Source organism: Trichechus manatus, unplaced genomic scaffold (assembly GCF_000243295.1).
Source record: "Trichechus manatus latirostris isolate Lorelei unplaced genomic scaffold, TriManLat1.0 scaffold00015, whole genome shotgun sequence".
In the NCBI taxonomy this organism is placed as follows: Eukaryota; Metazoa; Chordata; class Mammalia; order Sirenia; family Trichechidae; genus Trichechus; species Trichechus manatus.
Window position 1 is genome coordinate 10,640,415 of NW_004443951.1, and position 18,497 is coordinate 10,658,911.

Here is an 18,497-nt window from a genome sequence, read left to right on the forward strand (position 1 = left end):
AGTTTGCTGTCAGATCAAATCTGAACAAGACCAGTAAGGGCCATTTTATCTTGCATTTGTGTTGTTGTCTTTTTAAAAAATATGTTTTTTAAGTGTACAGAAAAGTATTGAGAAAAACTGTCACGTATACACATCACCTAGCTTTGTGAAATATTGATATTTTGCCAAATATGCTGTAGACCATTCTTTTACAAAAGAGGCAAGTTATTACAGATGTGATAAAGCATTCATTAATCCTGTTCTTCTCACTTTCCTCTAGAGATTATCACCATCTTGATTTCAGTGCTTTATCATCCTCGTGTGTGTTTTTGATAAACTTCCGTTATATGTATGTGTATCCATAAACATTATATAGTATACTGCATGTTTTGAGCTTTTTGGGAATAGTATCTATCGTATTGTAATTTTTTGTCTGCTTAAAATTGTTTCACATTTATCTGTGTTGATACATACAGTTCTAAATCAGTGGGTCTCAACCAGGGGCAGGTTTGTCTCCCATGGGACATTTGGCCATATCTGAAGACATTTTGGTTGTCAGAACTAAAGATAGTGCATACTACTTGCTGTCTAGTGGGTAGAGGCCCGGGATGTTGCTGAACATCCTACAATGTACACGATAGCCCCCACAAGAAAGAATTAATCTGGTCCAAAATGGTCAGTAGTGCCATGGTTGAAAAACCCTGCTCCAAATCTTTAATTGTCACTACTGTGTAGTAAATACTCTGTTATGTGAATATACTAAGTTTATTTATTCATTTTCCTGTTAATGGACATTTAGGTTATAAAAGACCTTGTTTTGGAGGCTACATCTAAAGGATTGGCAACCGAGGTATTGTAACTGGAGAAGGAAGAGTCAAAAATAAGGTTTCTACCCAAAATGACTTGATGAGTGGTATGCAGTTAACTTGAAAAGGGAAAACAGAAGGAGCAGGATTGGCAAGAGAAGATAATTAATTCTTGGTACAAAAGAGATGAGTGAGATCTAGAGATGTGCACTTGGAAATAGAGATAACAGTTGAGGTTTGTAGATGTATGGAATTGCCCAGGGAGAGTAATACATTAGTAGGAAGGGAGGAGACCTACAGCAGAAACTGTGGAATAGCAGTAAGGGGGACTGAGAAGTGATTAGTTGAAGAAGGAGAAAGGGGTATATCAAGAAGGAGTAATCAGTCAAAAATCACAAAGGTATTTGTGCTAATTGTATACAGTAGGTTTTCTATATTTTTTCTATACTAAACATTGTTTACTAAATACTAAATATTGCACTGGGTAAATCTGCTGCAAAAGACTTCTTTAAAGTGTTAAAAAGCAAACATGTCACTTTGAGGGCTAAGGTGCACCTGACCCAAGCCATGGTATTTTCATTTGCCTCATACGCATGCAAAAGCTGGGCAATGAATAAGGAAGACCGAAGAATAGATGCCTTTGAATTATGCTGTTGGAGAAGAATATTGACTGGACTGCCAGAAGAACGAATAAATCTGTCTTGGAAGAAGTACAGCCAGGATGATCCTTAGAAGTGAGGATGGCAAGACTTTGTCTCACATACTCAGGACATGTTATCAGGAGGGGCCAGTCCCTGGAGAAAGGTCATCATACTTGGTAAAGTGGAGGGTCAACGAAAAAGAGGAAGACCTCAATGAGATGGATTGACACAGTTGCCGCAATGATGGGCTCAAACATAACAGTGATTGTGAGGATGGCACAGGACCGGGCAGTGTTCTGTTGTACATAGTGTCTCTGTAAGTCGGAACTGACTCAGTGGCACCTAACAACTACAACAGCAAACTGTGTGTAATTAGAAACTTACTTTTGTATTAAAGTAATAGTAGTTTAATGTAATTAACAGTCCTGTATTGTTACCATGGTCAAGTTAACTATCATTTTCCCTGCGTTGCTAGGTAGAGATAATATGTTCCTTTCAGCATTGTAGTAAGGATTAAAGATCTTATATGTTGAACAATGTATGTGAAGCATTTAGCACACACCTTGACACATAGTGGGTTTTTAAATGGTTGTTGTTGTTGTCTGCCATTGAGTCAGCCCCCAACTCATGGCAACCCCATCTCATGCACAATGGGATCACACCATTGTGATCCATAGTATTTTCGTTGGCTGATTTGTTTTGGAAGTAGATCACCAGGCATTTCTTCCTAGTCTGTCTTAGTCTCGAAGCTCCACTGAAACCTGTTCTGCTTCACAGCAACAAATAATCCTCCATTGACAGACTAGTGGTGGCTGTGCTTGAGGTACATTGGCCAGGAATCAAATCTGGGCCTCTTGCATGGAAAGCGAGAATTCTATCACTGAACCACCATTGCCCCTTTTAAATAGTAGCTGTTATTAAATGTGGGAGAGAGCTTTGAATTTGGTGTTTGGGGTGACCTTTGAAATGTCACTTTCAGAAGTGACAGTGGCTTAGTTCGAAGGGTTAGTGAGTTGCTGATCAGTAGCATGCTGTTTTTTGGAGAGAGGAGCCAGGTTTGAGGGCGTAGAATTCTAGGATTGAGATTTGAAACCTGAGGGGTAAAAAGTGAGTGGAAAGAAGGGGTTCTGAGGATGGCAGCAGTGATGCCATAACTTTTGAATCTTCCTCAAATTCTGTAATAAAAGTAGGGCTTCCTTTAATATCAGGAGCAATGTTCACTTATGTTTAGCGTTGTACTGGAGGTCCTAACAAGCACAGTATGGCAAGAAAAAGAAATAAAATGCATACAAATTAAAAGGAAGAACTAAAACTTTCTATTTGCAGATAACATGATTGTTTATGTAGAAGATCCATAGGACTCTACAAAACAATTGCAGAGTTTCAGGATACTAGGACTCTACAAAACAATTGCAGAGTTTCAGGATACAAGGTTAATATATATAAAAATATCAACCGTATTTTATATATTAACAATAAACAATTAGGAAGTGAAGTTCTAAAAATGTCTTTTGTAATAAAATCTTAATGCTGAGGAATAAATTTTAATAAAAGATGTGAAAGACCTCTGTATTGAACCGCAAAATAGTGCTGGAAAAAAATTACAGAAGATCTAAATAAAAGGAGAGAGATACTGTGTTTTTTAATTGGAAGACTCAATATTGTTAGGACATTCGTTTTCCCCATTTGGTCTATAGATTCAGCACAATCTCAGTCAGAATGTCAGCAGCATACTTTCTTAGAGGAATTGACAAAGTGATTGTAAAATTTATATTTAAATGCAAAAGACCCGTAATGTCCAAAACAATCTTGAAAAAGAACAAAGTTGGAGACTTATACTACCTGACCTGAAGACTTTATAAAGCTACAATAATCAAGACGATGTGGTATTAGTATAAGGATAGATAGTGGAGCAGAAAAGAGAGCCCCAGATAAACCTGTACTTAAATGGCCGTTTGATTTTCGACAGAGGCCTTAAAAACCAGTGGAGAAAGGAATATGTTTTTAAGAAATGGTGCTGGAAAAACTGTGTATACATACCCGCACCTAAAAGCTCATTGCCGTCAACTCAATTCCGACACGTAGCGACCCTATAGGACAGAGTAGAATTGCCCTGCAGGGTTTCCAAGAAGTGGCTGGTGGATTCAGACTGCCAACTTTTTGGTTAACAGTCAAGCTCTTAATCACTGCACCACCAGGGCTTTTATAATGATGGAGATGTTCTTTATCTTCATAGAGATTTGTCAGGTATATGCATTTTTCAAAACTTGTAGAATGGTATGGTATACTTAGTATTTATGAATTTCACTGTGTGTACATTTTACTTAATAAAAATAAAGGTTAACATCTCCAGCAGTGGGACAAACAGCCTCCTGATGTTATGCACAGAGAAAGATCTAATACTTCTGTGATATTCCTGCCCAAAAATGCCTGAATCTAATTTTGAGGAAACATGAAACTAACTCATATTGAGGTTTCTACAAAAGAGTCTACAAAAGAACTGTCCTGTGCTCAGATGTCAAGGTCCTGGGCAAAAAACAATGGCTACTAGATGAGGGAAAACAATTTTTTAAAAACTTTCTGTTGCTATAAAAGACATCAGTGGGGACAGTTGTTGATATTTGAATAACAGTTTTAGCTTAATGTATTGTTAATTTTCCAGTTTTTATCATTGTAATGTGGTGATGTAGGACAGTGTCCTTTTAAGGAAACACATAATGAAGTATTTAGGAATAAATTGGCTTCATGTCCTTGAACTTAACTTGCAAATGGTTCAGACAAAATAGAATGATGAAACAAATGTGATAAAATTGTTACATGAGGATTAAATGAGGGTGTACAAGAATTCTTTGTACTGTTTTTGCAGCATTTTTGTAAGTCCAAAAGTATTTCAAAGTAATAAATAAGAAAAAGCAACTAGGATTGAGGAACCTAAAACCCATGGACAACATCTTCAACAAAACCAAGTGAGGTATCCCAGCAAACCTCAAAATACAAGCTGGAGAAATTGAAGGGAAGCAACAGGGCATCTGATAGCCCCAGGAGTCCCAAAGTAGCCAACAATTATTTTTGAAAGCTTAGAGGGCTCATTTGAGAATGTTGCTGTTAGTTGCCGTCAAGTGGATTCCAACTTGTGGCGACCCTGTGTGTGCAGAGTGTGCAGGCTGTGACCTTTTGAAGCAGATAGCCAGGCCTATCGTCTTTTTTTTAATCTAAAACTATATACATTCTTTTTTTTTTTTTTTTTAAATTGTGCTTTAGGTGAAAGTTTATAGCTTAAGTTAGTTTCTCATACAAACGTTTATACAAGCATTGTTATGTGACCCTAGTTGCTATCCTAAAATGTAACCACACATTCCTCCTTTCCACCCCAGATTTCCCGTGTCCATTCAGCCAGCTCCTAATCCCTTTCTGCCTTCTCATCTCGCCTTTGGACAGGAGCTGCCCATTTAGTGTCATGTGTTTACTTGAACTAAGAAGCATACTGTTCACGAGTATCATTTTGTGTCTTATAGTCCAGTCTGTTCTTTGTCTGAAGAGTTGGCTTCCGGAGTAGTTTTAGTTCTGGGTTAACGGGGATTTGGAGGGCCATGTCTTCTGAGGCACCTATAGGTGGGTTTGAACCACCAGCTTTTCAGCTGCTGTTGTTATTGTTTGTTAGGTGCTCTCAAGTTGATTCCAACTCATAGCAACACCAATGTGACAGAGTAGAACTGCCCCCATAGGGTTTTCTAGGCTGTAGTCTTTACGGGGGCAGGTGGCCAGATCTTTCTCCCACAGAGCCGCAGGGTGGGTTCGAACTGCCATCCTTTTGGCTAGTCAAATACTTAACTGTTTGCACCACCGAGGGACTTCACATTTGAAAATAGCAGCTAGTGATTGTGAGTAGTTTTCCATAATCCAGTATCTGCTTAGTACGGAGGTTTGAGGGGAGGGGAGGTAAGATGTGAAGGCTCTGACTGAATCAATCAGAAGAGGGAAATTACTCAGTAGTATGAACAGGGGAAGTTACCATAAAGAATTAACTGTAACAGGGTTGGTGTAATGAGGGATTGGCTAGTAAGAAGTAAATACTAAAGAATACAGAGATAGCAGATACAAGGAGCAGCCACTACCCCTAGGACTAAGATAGAGGGCCTCATCTCCTTCCTCTTCCCCCTACCCCCCACAGTGACCCCAGGGCTGAAATCTAGACCTTGTTGGAGAGGGCTTAGTTGTGGCTCACTGAATGGGAAAACAGTGGCTGAGGTGCATCTCCAGGGAAGCATGCTGGAAATCTACTCTCCAGAACTTAATGGAAATCCACCCTTACAGTGCCTGGAAAAACTGTTCATGTAAGTTGTCACTCAGCTACAGAACCACTCAAGTGCGGTGCTGGGGAAAGCTGTGGAGCAAACACACTGGAACAGGAAGCAAAAGTCTCTCCAGTGCCCTGTACTGACAAAAGTTAACATGCCAGCTGGCACAGGAAAAAATTTTAAGTGCCCAGATACATTACAGAGAACAGGCAGAAAGGATGAATTTGGAACTAAGAGATAAAAAATTGATAACCAGCACAGGGCCCTATCGTTGTTCATACTAACCAGCCAATATTTCCTTCCAAAACAAAGCCCCATACTGAGGACAAACTGTTGGAAATAGAATCCAGATTGAACTGCACAGGGACAGAGACAATAGAGACAAAAGAAAGAGAATACTCACGTAAAAGCTGGGGAGGGAAACAACCAGGATATCTCAGAAAGTAAGCCACCGTATTTTTGACACTCCATGGAAACAACAGAAGAGGGAGCTCTCAAGCATGATGAGAAAAGTTACATTGCCCCACATTTACAAAAAATTACGTATACATGAGCAACATAAAAGAATCAAGGTCAAATTAATTTCTACCTTACTATTTAAAAAAAGGAGTAGACTAACATTATTACAGACACGAAGCACACCAGTAAAACATGCCCACAAAAAAACTATTACCTACCATTTTAAAACTTCACTAAATCACATTAAGAAAATGGTGTACGACTTGAAGGAATAACATAGAATAAGAAAAATTCAGAAATAAGGTGCTAAAACTCAGGCAAAAATTGGAAGCAATGAAAGATTTCAGATGAAGACTAAAGAAGAAACACACTAATGTTTTATGAGTATTAGAAGATGAAAAGAAAAAAAGATGAAGAAACATTTAAAAAGTTAAAGAGTTGAGGAAAAGTGGTATGTGGACAGATGTTTGGTAAAAAAAAAAAGAAAGATTCAGTATACAGTCAGCCCTCCTTATTCTTGGGCTCTGCATTGGCGGGTTCTACCAACCGCGGATCGAAAATATTTTGAGAGAGAAGAAAACCACTTTTCTTTCTTGTCATTATTCCCTAAACAATACAGTATAACAACTATTTACATAGCATTTACATTGTATTAGGTGTTATAAGTAATTTAGAGATGACAAAGTGTACAGGAGGAGAATGTGCATAGGTTATATGCAAATACTGTGCCATTTTATATAAGGGACTTGCGCACCCTCGGATTTTGGTATCCACAGTGGGTGCTGGAACCAATCCCCCGTGGATACCTGAGGTACTGCTGTATACGTAATAGAAGTCCTCCCAAAAAAGAAGACCAAAGGAAAAGAATAGCTCAAATACGAAAAACTGTTAATTCAAGAAAACTTTCCTACGTAATAAGATTTGAAACTACAGACTGAAAGAGCAGCCAGAATGACCAACACTGGGACATAGTCTGGCAAAATACAGAAATTGAAAGAAAAAGAAAGATATCCTTTGGTCATCCAGGCAAAATGACCAAGTGACTTGTAAGGGAAAGAAAATCAGATATCCTGATCAGATTCTTGGCGCACGTTCATATAACTCAGCAATTTTTTCCATATCCTCTCCATGCGTTTTCAAGTGGGAGAATCTGCATGTGCAAAAAATTTAACTTTTCCGTAATCATATCAGTGCAGCATTAGTATAGGCATACTCACTATTGTATGTAATATGGAATGAAGTGATTTAATACGATATTCTAGCATCTTTTGTGCTCGAAAGAATCAGGATTCTTTGTGTAGGAGAAAGGAAATACAGATGTGAGAGAGAAGTAATTGATTGGACTTAGCAGTATCAGTAAATCCTGAGGTATTTTCTTCGAAAATGTGTGTGTGTACACATGCACGCACACACATTTGTTTATTTATTTTCAGGCTTTTTCCACTGAAAAGATCTACAGTGACAACCCAGTAGCAGTGAGATTTTCTAGTACCCAGACTGTGGTCTTGAAATGCTGTTTGTTTTAAAAGAAATCAGGGCTTAGAGAAATGGCTGGTTCCATTTCTGGACAGGATATTTACGTTATGAGCCTGGGATATTTTGTCATACTAGATAGCAAAAAGTAAAGACTACTAGGGTTGTATCAAAATGATTCAGAAGCCAAATTGAAGAGGTTCCCACTGGCCAAAAATGGGACAGTTTGTGCATCAGTAAGGGTAACTGCAAGAGATTGAATCACATCAACTGTTAAATCTTTGAGTTCACAATGATACCAACCTTTGGAGTATGATAAAAAACCAAACCAAACCTGTTGCTGTTGAGTTGATTCTGACTTGTAGTGACCCTGTAGAACAGAGTAGAACTGCCCCATAGAGTTTCTGAGGCGTGCCTGGTGGATTCGAACTGCCGACCTTTTGTTTAGCAGCCATAGCTCTTAACCACTACACCACCAGGGTTTCCTTTGGAGTATGATAGGGAGACCAAAAACCCATGGCTGTTGAGTCAATTCCGACTCATACTGACCCTGTAGGACAGAGTAGAACTGTCCCATAGGGTTTCAGGGCTGTAATCTTTGCTGAAGCAGACTGCCACATCTCTCCCCCGAGGAGCAGCTTGTGGGTTCGAACTGCCGACCTTTTAGTTAGCAGTCGATTGCTTAACCACTATGCAACAAAAATTTCTCATGATAAGGAAACAATCATTGTTTTGAAAACTAGTAAATAAGGTGAAAGAAACAAGCATGTATCTTTTCTGCATGAACTGTATCACTGTATCTACCAAATAATAAATGAGGGGATGCTGCTTTTTATGTATCGTAGGTGATAAATAATAAAATATAATAGCTAATAAAGAAGGAATGATAAAGTTAGAAGATCATTGTTTTACACCTTGTAATGAGTTAATAGTTTTAGGCTTTGAGCATCAGTACTGCCAAAATCACAGAAGACAACCAGACATTATGTGTCTCCTAATGGAAGAGACCACCACCACCAAGAAGCTGCCTTGCCAGAAAGAATCCTATAGCCTCTAGAACCAGCTACCAAAATTACAGTAAATACAGAGGTCAGAGAAAGAGGTTACATTTTGGAGATGCAAACAGCAAAATCTAGATTGTGGGAAACTATAGATAAAGATTTTAAAAAACAACCTGTAGATTAAAAGACAAAACTGTAGTGTTAAGAGAGAGACTTGGATGATAAAAGAAATTGTCAGCATTAATTAGGATAGTGGTTATTTTCAGAGGAGAAGGATTTTTTGTATTAGAATGAGACTTGTAGTGTGTTTTTAGGTTGGCCAGTAATGTTCTCTTAAAACTGAGTGGTGGTTACAAGAATGTTTGCCTTAAAATTCATTAAGCTGTTCATCTGTTTTATACAGTTTTCTGTTACATTTTACAGTTCTAGAAAGTTTTTAAAAATCACTGGAAGGAGATCGAACATAATCACATCAATAGGAGCAGTATCTCTGAGAAACCTAGATGGAATGTGATTAAGAGTACAGGCCTATTAAAATAAAACAAGAAACCAACCATAACTTTTATCCATGGGGATTTCTTCTACCTATACTGTTCCATCCAGAGAAGTGCATTTATCTGTTCTGTTCGTTGTATTCTAGCACTGGTTTGTCCTTCTTTAGTGAGTTGGTAGTTTGTGTCTGTGCTTATTCTCTTATGCTAGTGGTTCTCAACCTTGACTGGTTGAAAACTGTGTATCTGCTGGGGCCCCAACCCCTCGAAATTCTGATTCAGAAGCTCTGAAGTAGACTCTTGAGTGTTCCGTGTTTTTGTGTTTGAATGTTCTATGGGCAGTTGTGCTGAATAGCCATTTTCCTACTCTATTACCAGGTTGTGAAGTTTAGGCTTGGATACCAGTGCCATCCTTACACCCTGCATACAGTTGGTTATTAAGCCCAGTCTATTGGTGTTAACACTTCTCCATCTTTTCCTTTGTGTCTTTCTCTATTCCTGTTGCCTCCATTACTCTCTTGGACTATGGAATTGATCTCCTCATCTCTCAGTTGATATTTAAACCCCTTAAATCCATTCTTCAAGCTGCTGCCAGAGTGGTCGTTTTAAAAGGATGACTGGATCATTTTAACTCTCTACATAAAAGATGGATCCCCCCCATCAGCCTAAGACCAGAAGAACTAGATGGTGCCCAGCTACCACCAATGACTGCCCTGATAGGAAACACAACAGAGAGTCCTGGATGGAGCAGGAGAAAAGTGGGGTGCAGAACTCAAATTCTAGTAAAGAGATCAGACTTAATGGTTTGACTGAGACTGAAGGGACCCCGGAAGACATGGCCCCCGAACTCTCTGATAGCCCCAAACCAAAACCATTCTCGAGTCCAACTCTTCAGACAGAGATTAGACTGGACTATGGAATATAAAATTATCCTCGTGAAGAGTGGGTTCTTAGCTGAAGTAGATACATGAGACTAAATGGGCAGCTCCTGTCTGGAGGCGAGATGAGAAGGCAGAAAGGGACAGGAACTGGTTGAATGGACACGGGAAATCGGGTGGAAGGAGGAGTGTGCTGTCACAGTATAGGGAGAGCAACTAGGATCACATAATAATGTGTGTGTAAATTTTTGTATGAGAGACTAACTTGAACTGTAAACCTTCACTTAAAGCACAATTAAAAAAAGATGGGTCCCCATCTTTAGAACTTCTGCAAGATAAAATCAGACTGCCTAAAAGATACTCCACAATCTAGCCCTTGCCTAGTTTCCCAGACTTCTCTTTCTCCACAGAATAGTCCTTCTCTGGCATTAATCAAGCTGAACTATTTGTAGATCTCTGAATATTCTGTTCTTCCTGTCTTGATGTTTGTTGAGATTTCTCTTCCTGGAATCACACATTCTCCAGTTTTGGAGTTCATCTTTAAGGACTCTTCTCAGTCATCACCCCTAATGAATCTTTCCTTATACTACTTCTCTTTCAAGTGAAATCAGCCATTCCTTCCTTAGTACTCTTCCTTCTTCTCTAATGTGAATTTTTATCATAGGACCCATAACACTTATCCACAAGTTTATCTCTCTATTACAGCTGTGACCCTAGTAAGGACAAGAAGGCACTATTCTTAATTGTCTTTATATGGCACATGATCTGCCTCTGCTCTAAAGCAGTCTTGGAAATGGCAGTCAATACCACCCCTCACCAGATTGTTGTCCTTACATCTGAAAAAATTGCTCCTAGTTATTCAACTTTCTGTGCCTCTTTATTTGGTGTATGTATCCTGTATGTATCTGTTTATTAATAAAAAAGAAAATCTCTCTTACATTATTAAAACAAATGGAACCCAAGAGATCCTAAGATTAATAGAAGACCTATTGATTTTGCATTTCAACATCTTCTACCTATTTGTTGCAGTTCTGAATACAGCTTTAAATTAGTAAATGCTGCTAATACCTTTGGTGATGGTTGCTTTGAAAAAGAAAAAAAAAGCCAAAATGAGTGGCTTTCTGTATCAACCATTAATATCCCTTTTTTCCTAGCCTTCTTTGAATCCGGAAGCTGGCAAACAGAATCAGCCATGCAGACCTGTTGGGACACCTTCTGGAGTGTGGGGTAGGTAGATTTTGCCATTTTAAAGGCACAAATTTAAATTTTTTCTCACGAAGGAGAGGAGCAAAAATTCTTCATCTTTTTGTTTCTTTATCTCTTGTTTCTTTCTCATATCATTATTCCTTGAGGTAACTTAACACCTGTTAGCTCTTCACTAATCTAAGTGGCTATAAGTATTGCAGGTTACCTGAAGTACCGGTGAAAAGGAATCAGTGTAGTAGAGCTATTGAGAGCTTGTAGATCCCTGAATTTGGAAGCAGATTTTAAGTGAAAGGAGAATAATATATAGATACAAAAAGTAATTTTTAATTAACATTGCTAATTAGCTTATAACAATTAAATTGCATTTTATGTGTTACTTTTATTTCCTAAATATATGGTGGGACTATATAGTGATATTTCCTGATCATTCCTTCATTTTATTAACTATTCTTCAAACATGTGCTTTTAATGGTTATATAATACCATATCCTGTGAATGTACCCTTTTTTCCAACCAGATTCCAATTGTTGGATGTTTTTTGACAGTTACCAATGATGTTTGTTATATAGGGCAAAAGGAAAACATATATACATATGTACATGTTTATATGGGTATGTTGGGAAAACTGTCCTTATAAAACATTAACAGATTTGTCAGTCTGTGTCAACCAAACCTAATCTGTGTCATTGGAATTTTTGGCATTTAGAAATTGGACTCTTCTGGTCCCTACATCAGGCATGTTCAGTAGCCCCAGCATCTTGTTGGGAAGGCTTTAGCATCATATATCTAAATACTAGATTTACTGTACTTTCTACCCTTGTTAATGGTATATAGCTGTGCTCCAGCTTGCCTCATCATAGGGTCCTGTGTCAAGCTCCTTTCCCCAATTTCTTCATCTCTGTCCATTCCCATGCTGATACAAGCTGCTACTCTCAGATATTTTCTTGTTTGGTCCATGCCTAACTGATCACACCATACATTAGACATGCTGTGCCCCTGAAGGACTGCTAACATCTTCGAGTTTTCTGGCTGATTTTTGGGTTCAGTATGAAGTACTTCATATGCTGCTTCTTCCCTACGGTTCTCAAGTAGTGTCACTTTTGAGAGCATTGGTTAAGTACTCACCAGGAAATATTTGCCCCTCAGTCTTGACTGTCAACTTTTCATTGAAGGGGAGGCCTTCATATAGAACTGTGCTTTGTGTTACCCAACAGGCTTGCTATTGTTTTGTCTCTCCACTACTCTATTTCACAGAAAACCCACCTAGTGCCAAGCAACCCTCCAAGATGCTGGTTATCAAAAAAGTTTCCAAAGAGGATCCTGCTGCTGCCTTCTCTGCTGCATTCACTTCACCAGGATCTCACCATGCAAATGGGAACAAATCATCAACCATGGTCCCAAGTGTTTATAAGAACCTAGTTCCTAAGCCTGCACCACCACCTTCCAAGGTATGATTTGGAATCAGTATAAGAACTTTGTAAAACAGGAGTTTCAGTAAATCAGGGGGGAAAAAAATGTAGTAAATTTCTTTTTTCCTGTTGAGTCATTCACTAGATACTCATTTGGTATCTGCTACATGTATATACTTCACTGTCTCTACATTCTCTATTGCTACCAACTGGATTTTTAGCAAGTCTCTCAGACTCATTACTTTCATCTCATAAACCTGCTCCTACGGATTTGCTATTTCCATGAATAACATCAGCATTGATCTGATTCCTCAGCTGAATACCTTGACTTTTTTTTCGTACTGGTTCCCCTCAGCCAAGCAGTTACAAAGTCCTGTCAGTTATTCCCTCTCTGCTGTTCTAGTTTAGGCCCATGTTATCTCGTGTTTGTTATTGCAGTGTACCCTTCTATTTCCTCCTCTCTATATTCATCTTCCACATTAACTTTGAATGACTTCCACCTGCCATACTATGGATATCGCTTCCTAAGTCCCTTCAGTGGCTCCAAACAATTTATAGCAGATGTCAGTTATTTTTCTTTTGTTTTTGTTTTTAAGGGTCAGATAATAAATATTTTAGACTTTACTGGCCACACACAGTCTTTGTTGTATATTCTTTTTCTTTCTTCCTTTTTTTAAATTTAACAACCCTTTAAAAATGTAAAATCTGTTCTTAGCACATGGGCTGTACAAAAACAGGACTAAAGCCTATTTAGCCTGTGGGTTGTAATTTGCCAACCCCAAATCTTATAATACGATATCCGAACTCCTTAGCAATGATTCTGACTCCATACTATCTTTTACATCTTACTGCCCCTTCTTTTTCTTATTTGGGGAATTATTCATCTCAAACTCATGTCACCTTCAAGCTCATGTCACTCTTTGAAGTTTTATAGTCCATACATCTAAAGATCGAATTAATCCTTATATCTCTATGATTGCACAGCACTCTGTGTCTCTTATCACAATAACTACAACAGTTTATTGCATCTGTTTGTTTCTTCATTTGATTGTAACCTCCTTAAGGATGGGATAGGTTTCATATCTTTTTCTTTTTTGTATCCCTACCACCCTCACATTAGCACATAAGAATTGTTTGAATTCCAGGCACCGTAAGGAACAAATAATTAGAATTTACTGTGTCACTGGGAGAAAAACCAGAGAACTTTCCACTGTGTTTGGTGCTTATGAGCAATACAGAGAAGGGTAATTCTCAGTTGTGACCCTCCATGAGCTGATAGTCTAATTGAGATGACAAGATGTAACAGTATAGATTGTCAGGTGATTATTATGAAACAATAACAAATCCTAAAGTTAAAGACTCAGATTTAATCACAAACAGATTTGGAATAACTAAATTAATATTACTTATTTGTACAGTTCAGAGGCGTAAGATCGTTTCAGACTGTGATCATCAGGGAAAGTTTTACAGAAAAATTAAAATTTGAACTGGGCTTTGGAGGGTGGCACAGATTTAGATAGGCAGAAAAGAATCTGGAGGGTGTTGCAGATCATAGGTAGTCAAATAAAAGTTCTGAAACCAGAAGGGACTAGTTATGTTTAAGGGATAGTGAATGAAAATTTGGGAAAAATACTTGTTTCGAGACAGAAAATGACAACCTAGTAAATCGGAGTGAGCGGTTGTAATTCAGGCATAGAAAAAAATAATATGCTATCACAGAAATTGAGGAGGGTTAATTTAAAACAGCAAGGAGTGTTGTCAGCACTTGTCAGTTGCTGTTGATAAGTTGAGGAAAATAAATTAGAAAGGGCTTTTGACATTAACAATTGTAAAGTTTTTGGTGACCTGAGTTGGGGTATTAGGAGAGTAAAGTAGGGCTGAAACAAGATTACAGGGGATTATGGAATTAAGTGGGTGGAAGCGGAGGTAGTGGCACCTTTGAGATTGACAGTAAAAGGGAAACTGGAAATAGTATATAGGTTTCGGTAAAATTAAGTGAAAGGAGGAGGGAAAGGCATTTCTGGGGGACAACTTGAAAGATACTGGAAAGAGAAAAGGTAATTAAAAGGTCATGGGCCAAGAAGAAATAAATGGGAATAAAACTGAATGACAAGTGGAGTTATCTTTCAGAAGAATTTAAGACACTTATTCCTCTGATGTAGAAGGGGAAAGGAAAAGAGTGTAGCATGGAGGTTAAGAGCAGGGCTTTGGAGTAGACAGATTCCATTTTACCCCTTTACAGTATACCCTTGGGCAAGTTTCTTAACTTCTCAGTTGTTTCTTCATCTGTAAAATGGAAATGATAAAACCTGCCTTTTAAGAACTTTATGAAGAGTAAATGAGAAAATTTTATGAAGTACTTAGATCTGGCATGTAGTAAGTGCTAATATGTGGTAGCAATATTTAGCAACACACCAGGACACCTTATTTCTTTTGTTTCTTAAAGTTCATAAAAAGCTTTTATAGGTGTTACTTCATTTGAGATGTCTTGCAAGCATTCTGTTAGGCTATAGAGATTACAAAAATGACTAAGAAAATGTCATTGTCTCCTCAAGGATCTTACGATTTTTTTGAGGGTGAAGAAGTGACGATAAAAATCATAATCCAGAGCTTAAGATCAGTTTAGCCTTCTTGTGTAGGACTGAGTCAGGGGTAGAATGAAGTTAGGAAAACTACTGTAAAGGCTTTTATTGTCCCTGTAAAAGGTAATAAAGCCTTAACAGGGATGATGACAATGGGCAGAGAAGAGAGAAGATGATGGCAGATGGTGGGAAGTAAATTAGATGGAGGAGGAAACAGAGGACACTAAGCATTCTTCCCTGAGAAACTGGGATAACTAGAACCATTCACTGGAGTGGAAAAGAAAAGAAGATCATATGTTCAACAAAAGTTGATGAGTGGTTGTTGGTATCTTGAATGTGAGATGTTGGAGGAAGGAGAAGATGTCTCATAGACAGATGTTTGTCCATTCATTCATTTTATCCAAGTGTTCAATAGTTATTGAGCGCTGAGTGTCTGTACTAAACACTGTGTCACTAGAGGCACAGAATAATACATGGCTTCTAATACCAGAGAATTCAATATCTAATGGAGAGACTGATGTAAAAGATAAATTGTGCTACTCTGCCTGCAAAGGATCGTCAGAGTCTTTATAGACAAAGTCTTGTTTGAACTGGGTTTTGAAGTGGCAGAGGAAAGGGAACTACCATTTATTGACGTCTTACCATGTTCCTAGACCTTAACATATAGTACAGGTGTGCATTGCTTAACCTCTGTGTCTTAGTCATCTAGTGCTGCTGTAACAGAAATACCACAAGTGGATGGCTTTAACAAAGAGAAGTTTATTCGCTCATAGTCCAGTAGGCTACAAGTCCAGATTCAAGGCATCAGCTCAAGGAGAAGTCTTTCTCTCTCTCGGCTCTGGAGGAAGGTCCTTGTGATGCATCCGTCTTCCCTTGGTCTGGGAGCATCTCAGCACAGGAACCTCAGGTCCAGAGGATGCACTCTGCTTGCGGTACTGCTTTCTTGGTCGCATGAGGTTCCCACGTGTTTCTGCTCGCTTCTCTCTTTTATATCTCAGAAGAGATTGGCTTAAGACACTGTCCAATCTTGTATACCTCATCAGTATAACTGTCACTAATCCATTTTATTAGATCATAGTGATTGAATTTTTAACACATAAGGAAATCACATCAGATTACAAAATGGTACACAATTATACAATACTGGGAATCAAGACCCAGCCAAGTTGACAGATATTTTGGGGGACACAGTTCAATCCATGACACTCCGTTTGGGCAGCATCCAACTGCATACACATCCTTATTCCCATAAGATTATAATAGAGTTCAGAAATCCTGATCGGAGAACTGGATGTAGTGGTCATACTATGCTAAGTACAGAGATCCAATCTGTCTCTCACTAGCTCTCTGTCCAGGCCTCAAGGCCACAGGGGGAGAGAGTCTCAGCACCCATCCCTGGCGGCCTGTCTCACTGAGCTCACCTCAGGCAGGGACTGCACAGACTCTGCAGGAGCAGCCTAGGGGGATGCCCTGCTGAGGCTGCTGCCCCACTGCCCCTCCTCCCACAGTGGCAGCTGCCAGGCAGTCAGGTTGTGACTGTGGCAGGAAAGGTGGCCAGGAGAGGAGGCGGAGGAGGGGCAGCCAGGGCTGGAGAAGTTTAACTGCATTAGGTGGGGCAGGGAAGGCAGACACACAGAAAAGAAGGGAGCCCAAGGCAGACAGGCCTAGAAACCAGGCAGTGACCTCTGGCAGAGCCAGAGTTTTCAGAGTCCCATGGTGCAGCTGCGGCGTGGGTCCCAGGCCACCTGGTGACCGTCCTGCACGCCTCTCTCCTGTATATGATATAGTGTTCACACAATGTCCAAATTGCATATCATCCCATTTAACAGAACATACTGTGGACGTTAAGCAATACATGCCTGTATGTCATTTCATCCTCACTCTAATCCTGGGATGTGTGTTGTCAGGTACCATGGAATCAGTTCCGACTCATAGCGACCCTGTGTACAACAGAACAAAACACTGCCTGTTCCTGCACCAACTTTACAATCATTGCTATGTTTGAGCCCATTGTTGCAGCCACTGTGTCAGTCCATTTCATTAAGGGTCTTCCTCTTTTTAGCTGACCCACTACTTTACCAAGCATGATGTCCTTCTCCAGGGACTCCTCCCACCTGATAACATGTCCAGAGTACATAAGATGAAGTCTCGCTGTCCTCTCTTCTAAGGATCATTGTGGCTGTACTTTTTCCAAGACATATTTGTTTGTTCTTCTGGCACTGCATGGTATATTCAGTGTTCTTCACCAACACCATAATTAAAAGATATCAATTCTTCGGTCTTCCTTATTCATTCTCCAACTCTCACATGTCATGAGGTGATTGGAAATACCATGGCTTGAGTCAGGAACAACTTAGTCTTCAAAGTGACATCTTTGCTGTTTAACACCTTAAAGAGGACTTTTGCAGCAGATTTGCCTAGTGCAATAATAGATACGTCACTTGATTTCTTGACTGCTGCTTCCATGGGCATTAATTGTGGATCCAAGTAAAATGAGATCCTTGACAACTTCAATATTTTCTCCCATTTATCGTGATGTTGCTTATTGGTCCAGTTGTGAGGATTTTTGTTTTATGATGAGGCGTAATCATACTGAAGTCTGTAGTCTTTGATCTTCATCAGTGTTTCAAGTCCTCTTTGCTGTCGGCAAGCAAGGTTGTGTCCTTTGCATATCGCAGGTGGTTAATGAGTCCTCCTCCAAACCTGATGCCACGTTCTTTATATAGTCCAGTTTATTGGATTATTTGCTAGGCATACAGATTGAATAAGTGTGGGGAAAGGATACACCTCTGACACGCACACCTTTCCTGATTTTAAGCCACGCAGTATCCCGTTGTTCTTTTGAACAGCTGCCTCTATGTATAGGTTCCGCATGAGCACAAGTAAGTGTTCTGGAATTCCCATTCTTCGCAGTGTTATCCATAATGTGTTATGATCCACACAGTCAAATGCCTTTGCATGGTCAATAAAACACAGGTAAACATCCTTCTCGTATTCTCCGTTTTCAGCCAGGATCCATCTGATATCAGCAGTGATATCCCTCATTCCGTGTCCTCTTCTGAATCTGGCTTGAATTTCTGGCAGTTCCTTGTCAGTGTACTGCTGCAACCATTTTTTAATTATCTTCTGCTAAATTTTAATTGTTTGAGATATTGTTCGATAATTTCTGCATTTCGCTGGATCACCGTTCTTTGGAATGGGGACAACTATAAATCTCTTCTAGTCGGTTGGCCAGATAGCTGGCTAACAAATTTCTTGGCATAAATGAGTGAGC

At 39.2% G+C, this 18,497-nt stretch overlaps 1 protein-coding gene across 6 annotated transcripts in view; it reads left to right on the forward strand.

Moving 5' to 3' along the window:
• Nucleotides 1-18,497, forward strand: part of GPBP1L1 (GC-rich promoter binding protein 1 like 1) — a 66,717-nt gene that overhangs the window by 37,207 nt on the left and 11,013 nt on the right. For all 6 annotated transcript variants that reach the window (XM_023727120.1, XM_004371795.3, XM_023727117.1 and 3 more), the window contains 2 exons: nucleotides 11,181-11,253; nucleotides 12,487-12,680. In XM_023727120.1, the coding sequence (XP_023582888.1) occupies nucleotides 11,181-11,253; nucleotides 12,487-12,680 (267 nt within the window). The remainder of the gene's footprint in view (nucleotides 1-11,180; nucleotides 11,254-12,486; nucleotides 12,681-18,497) is intronic.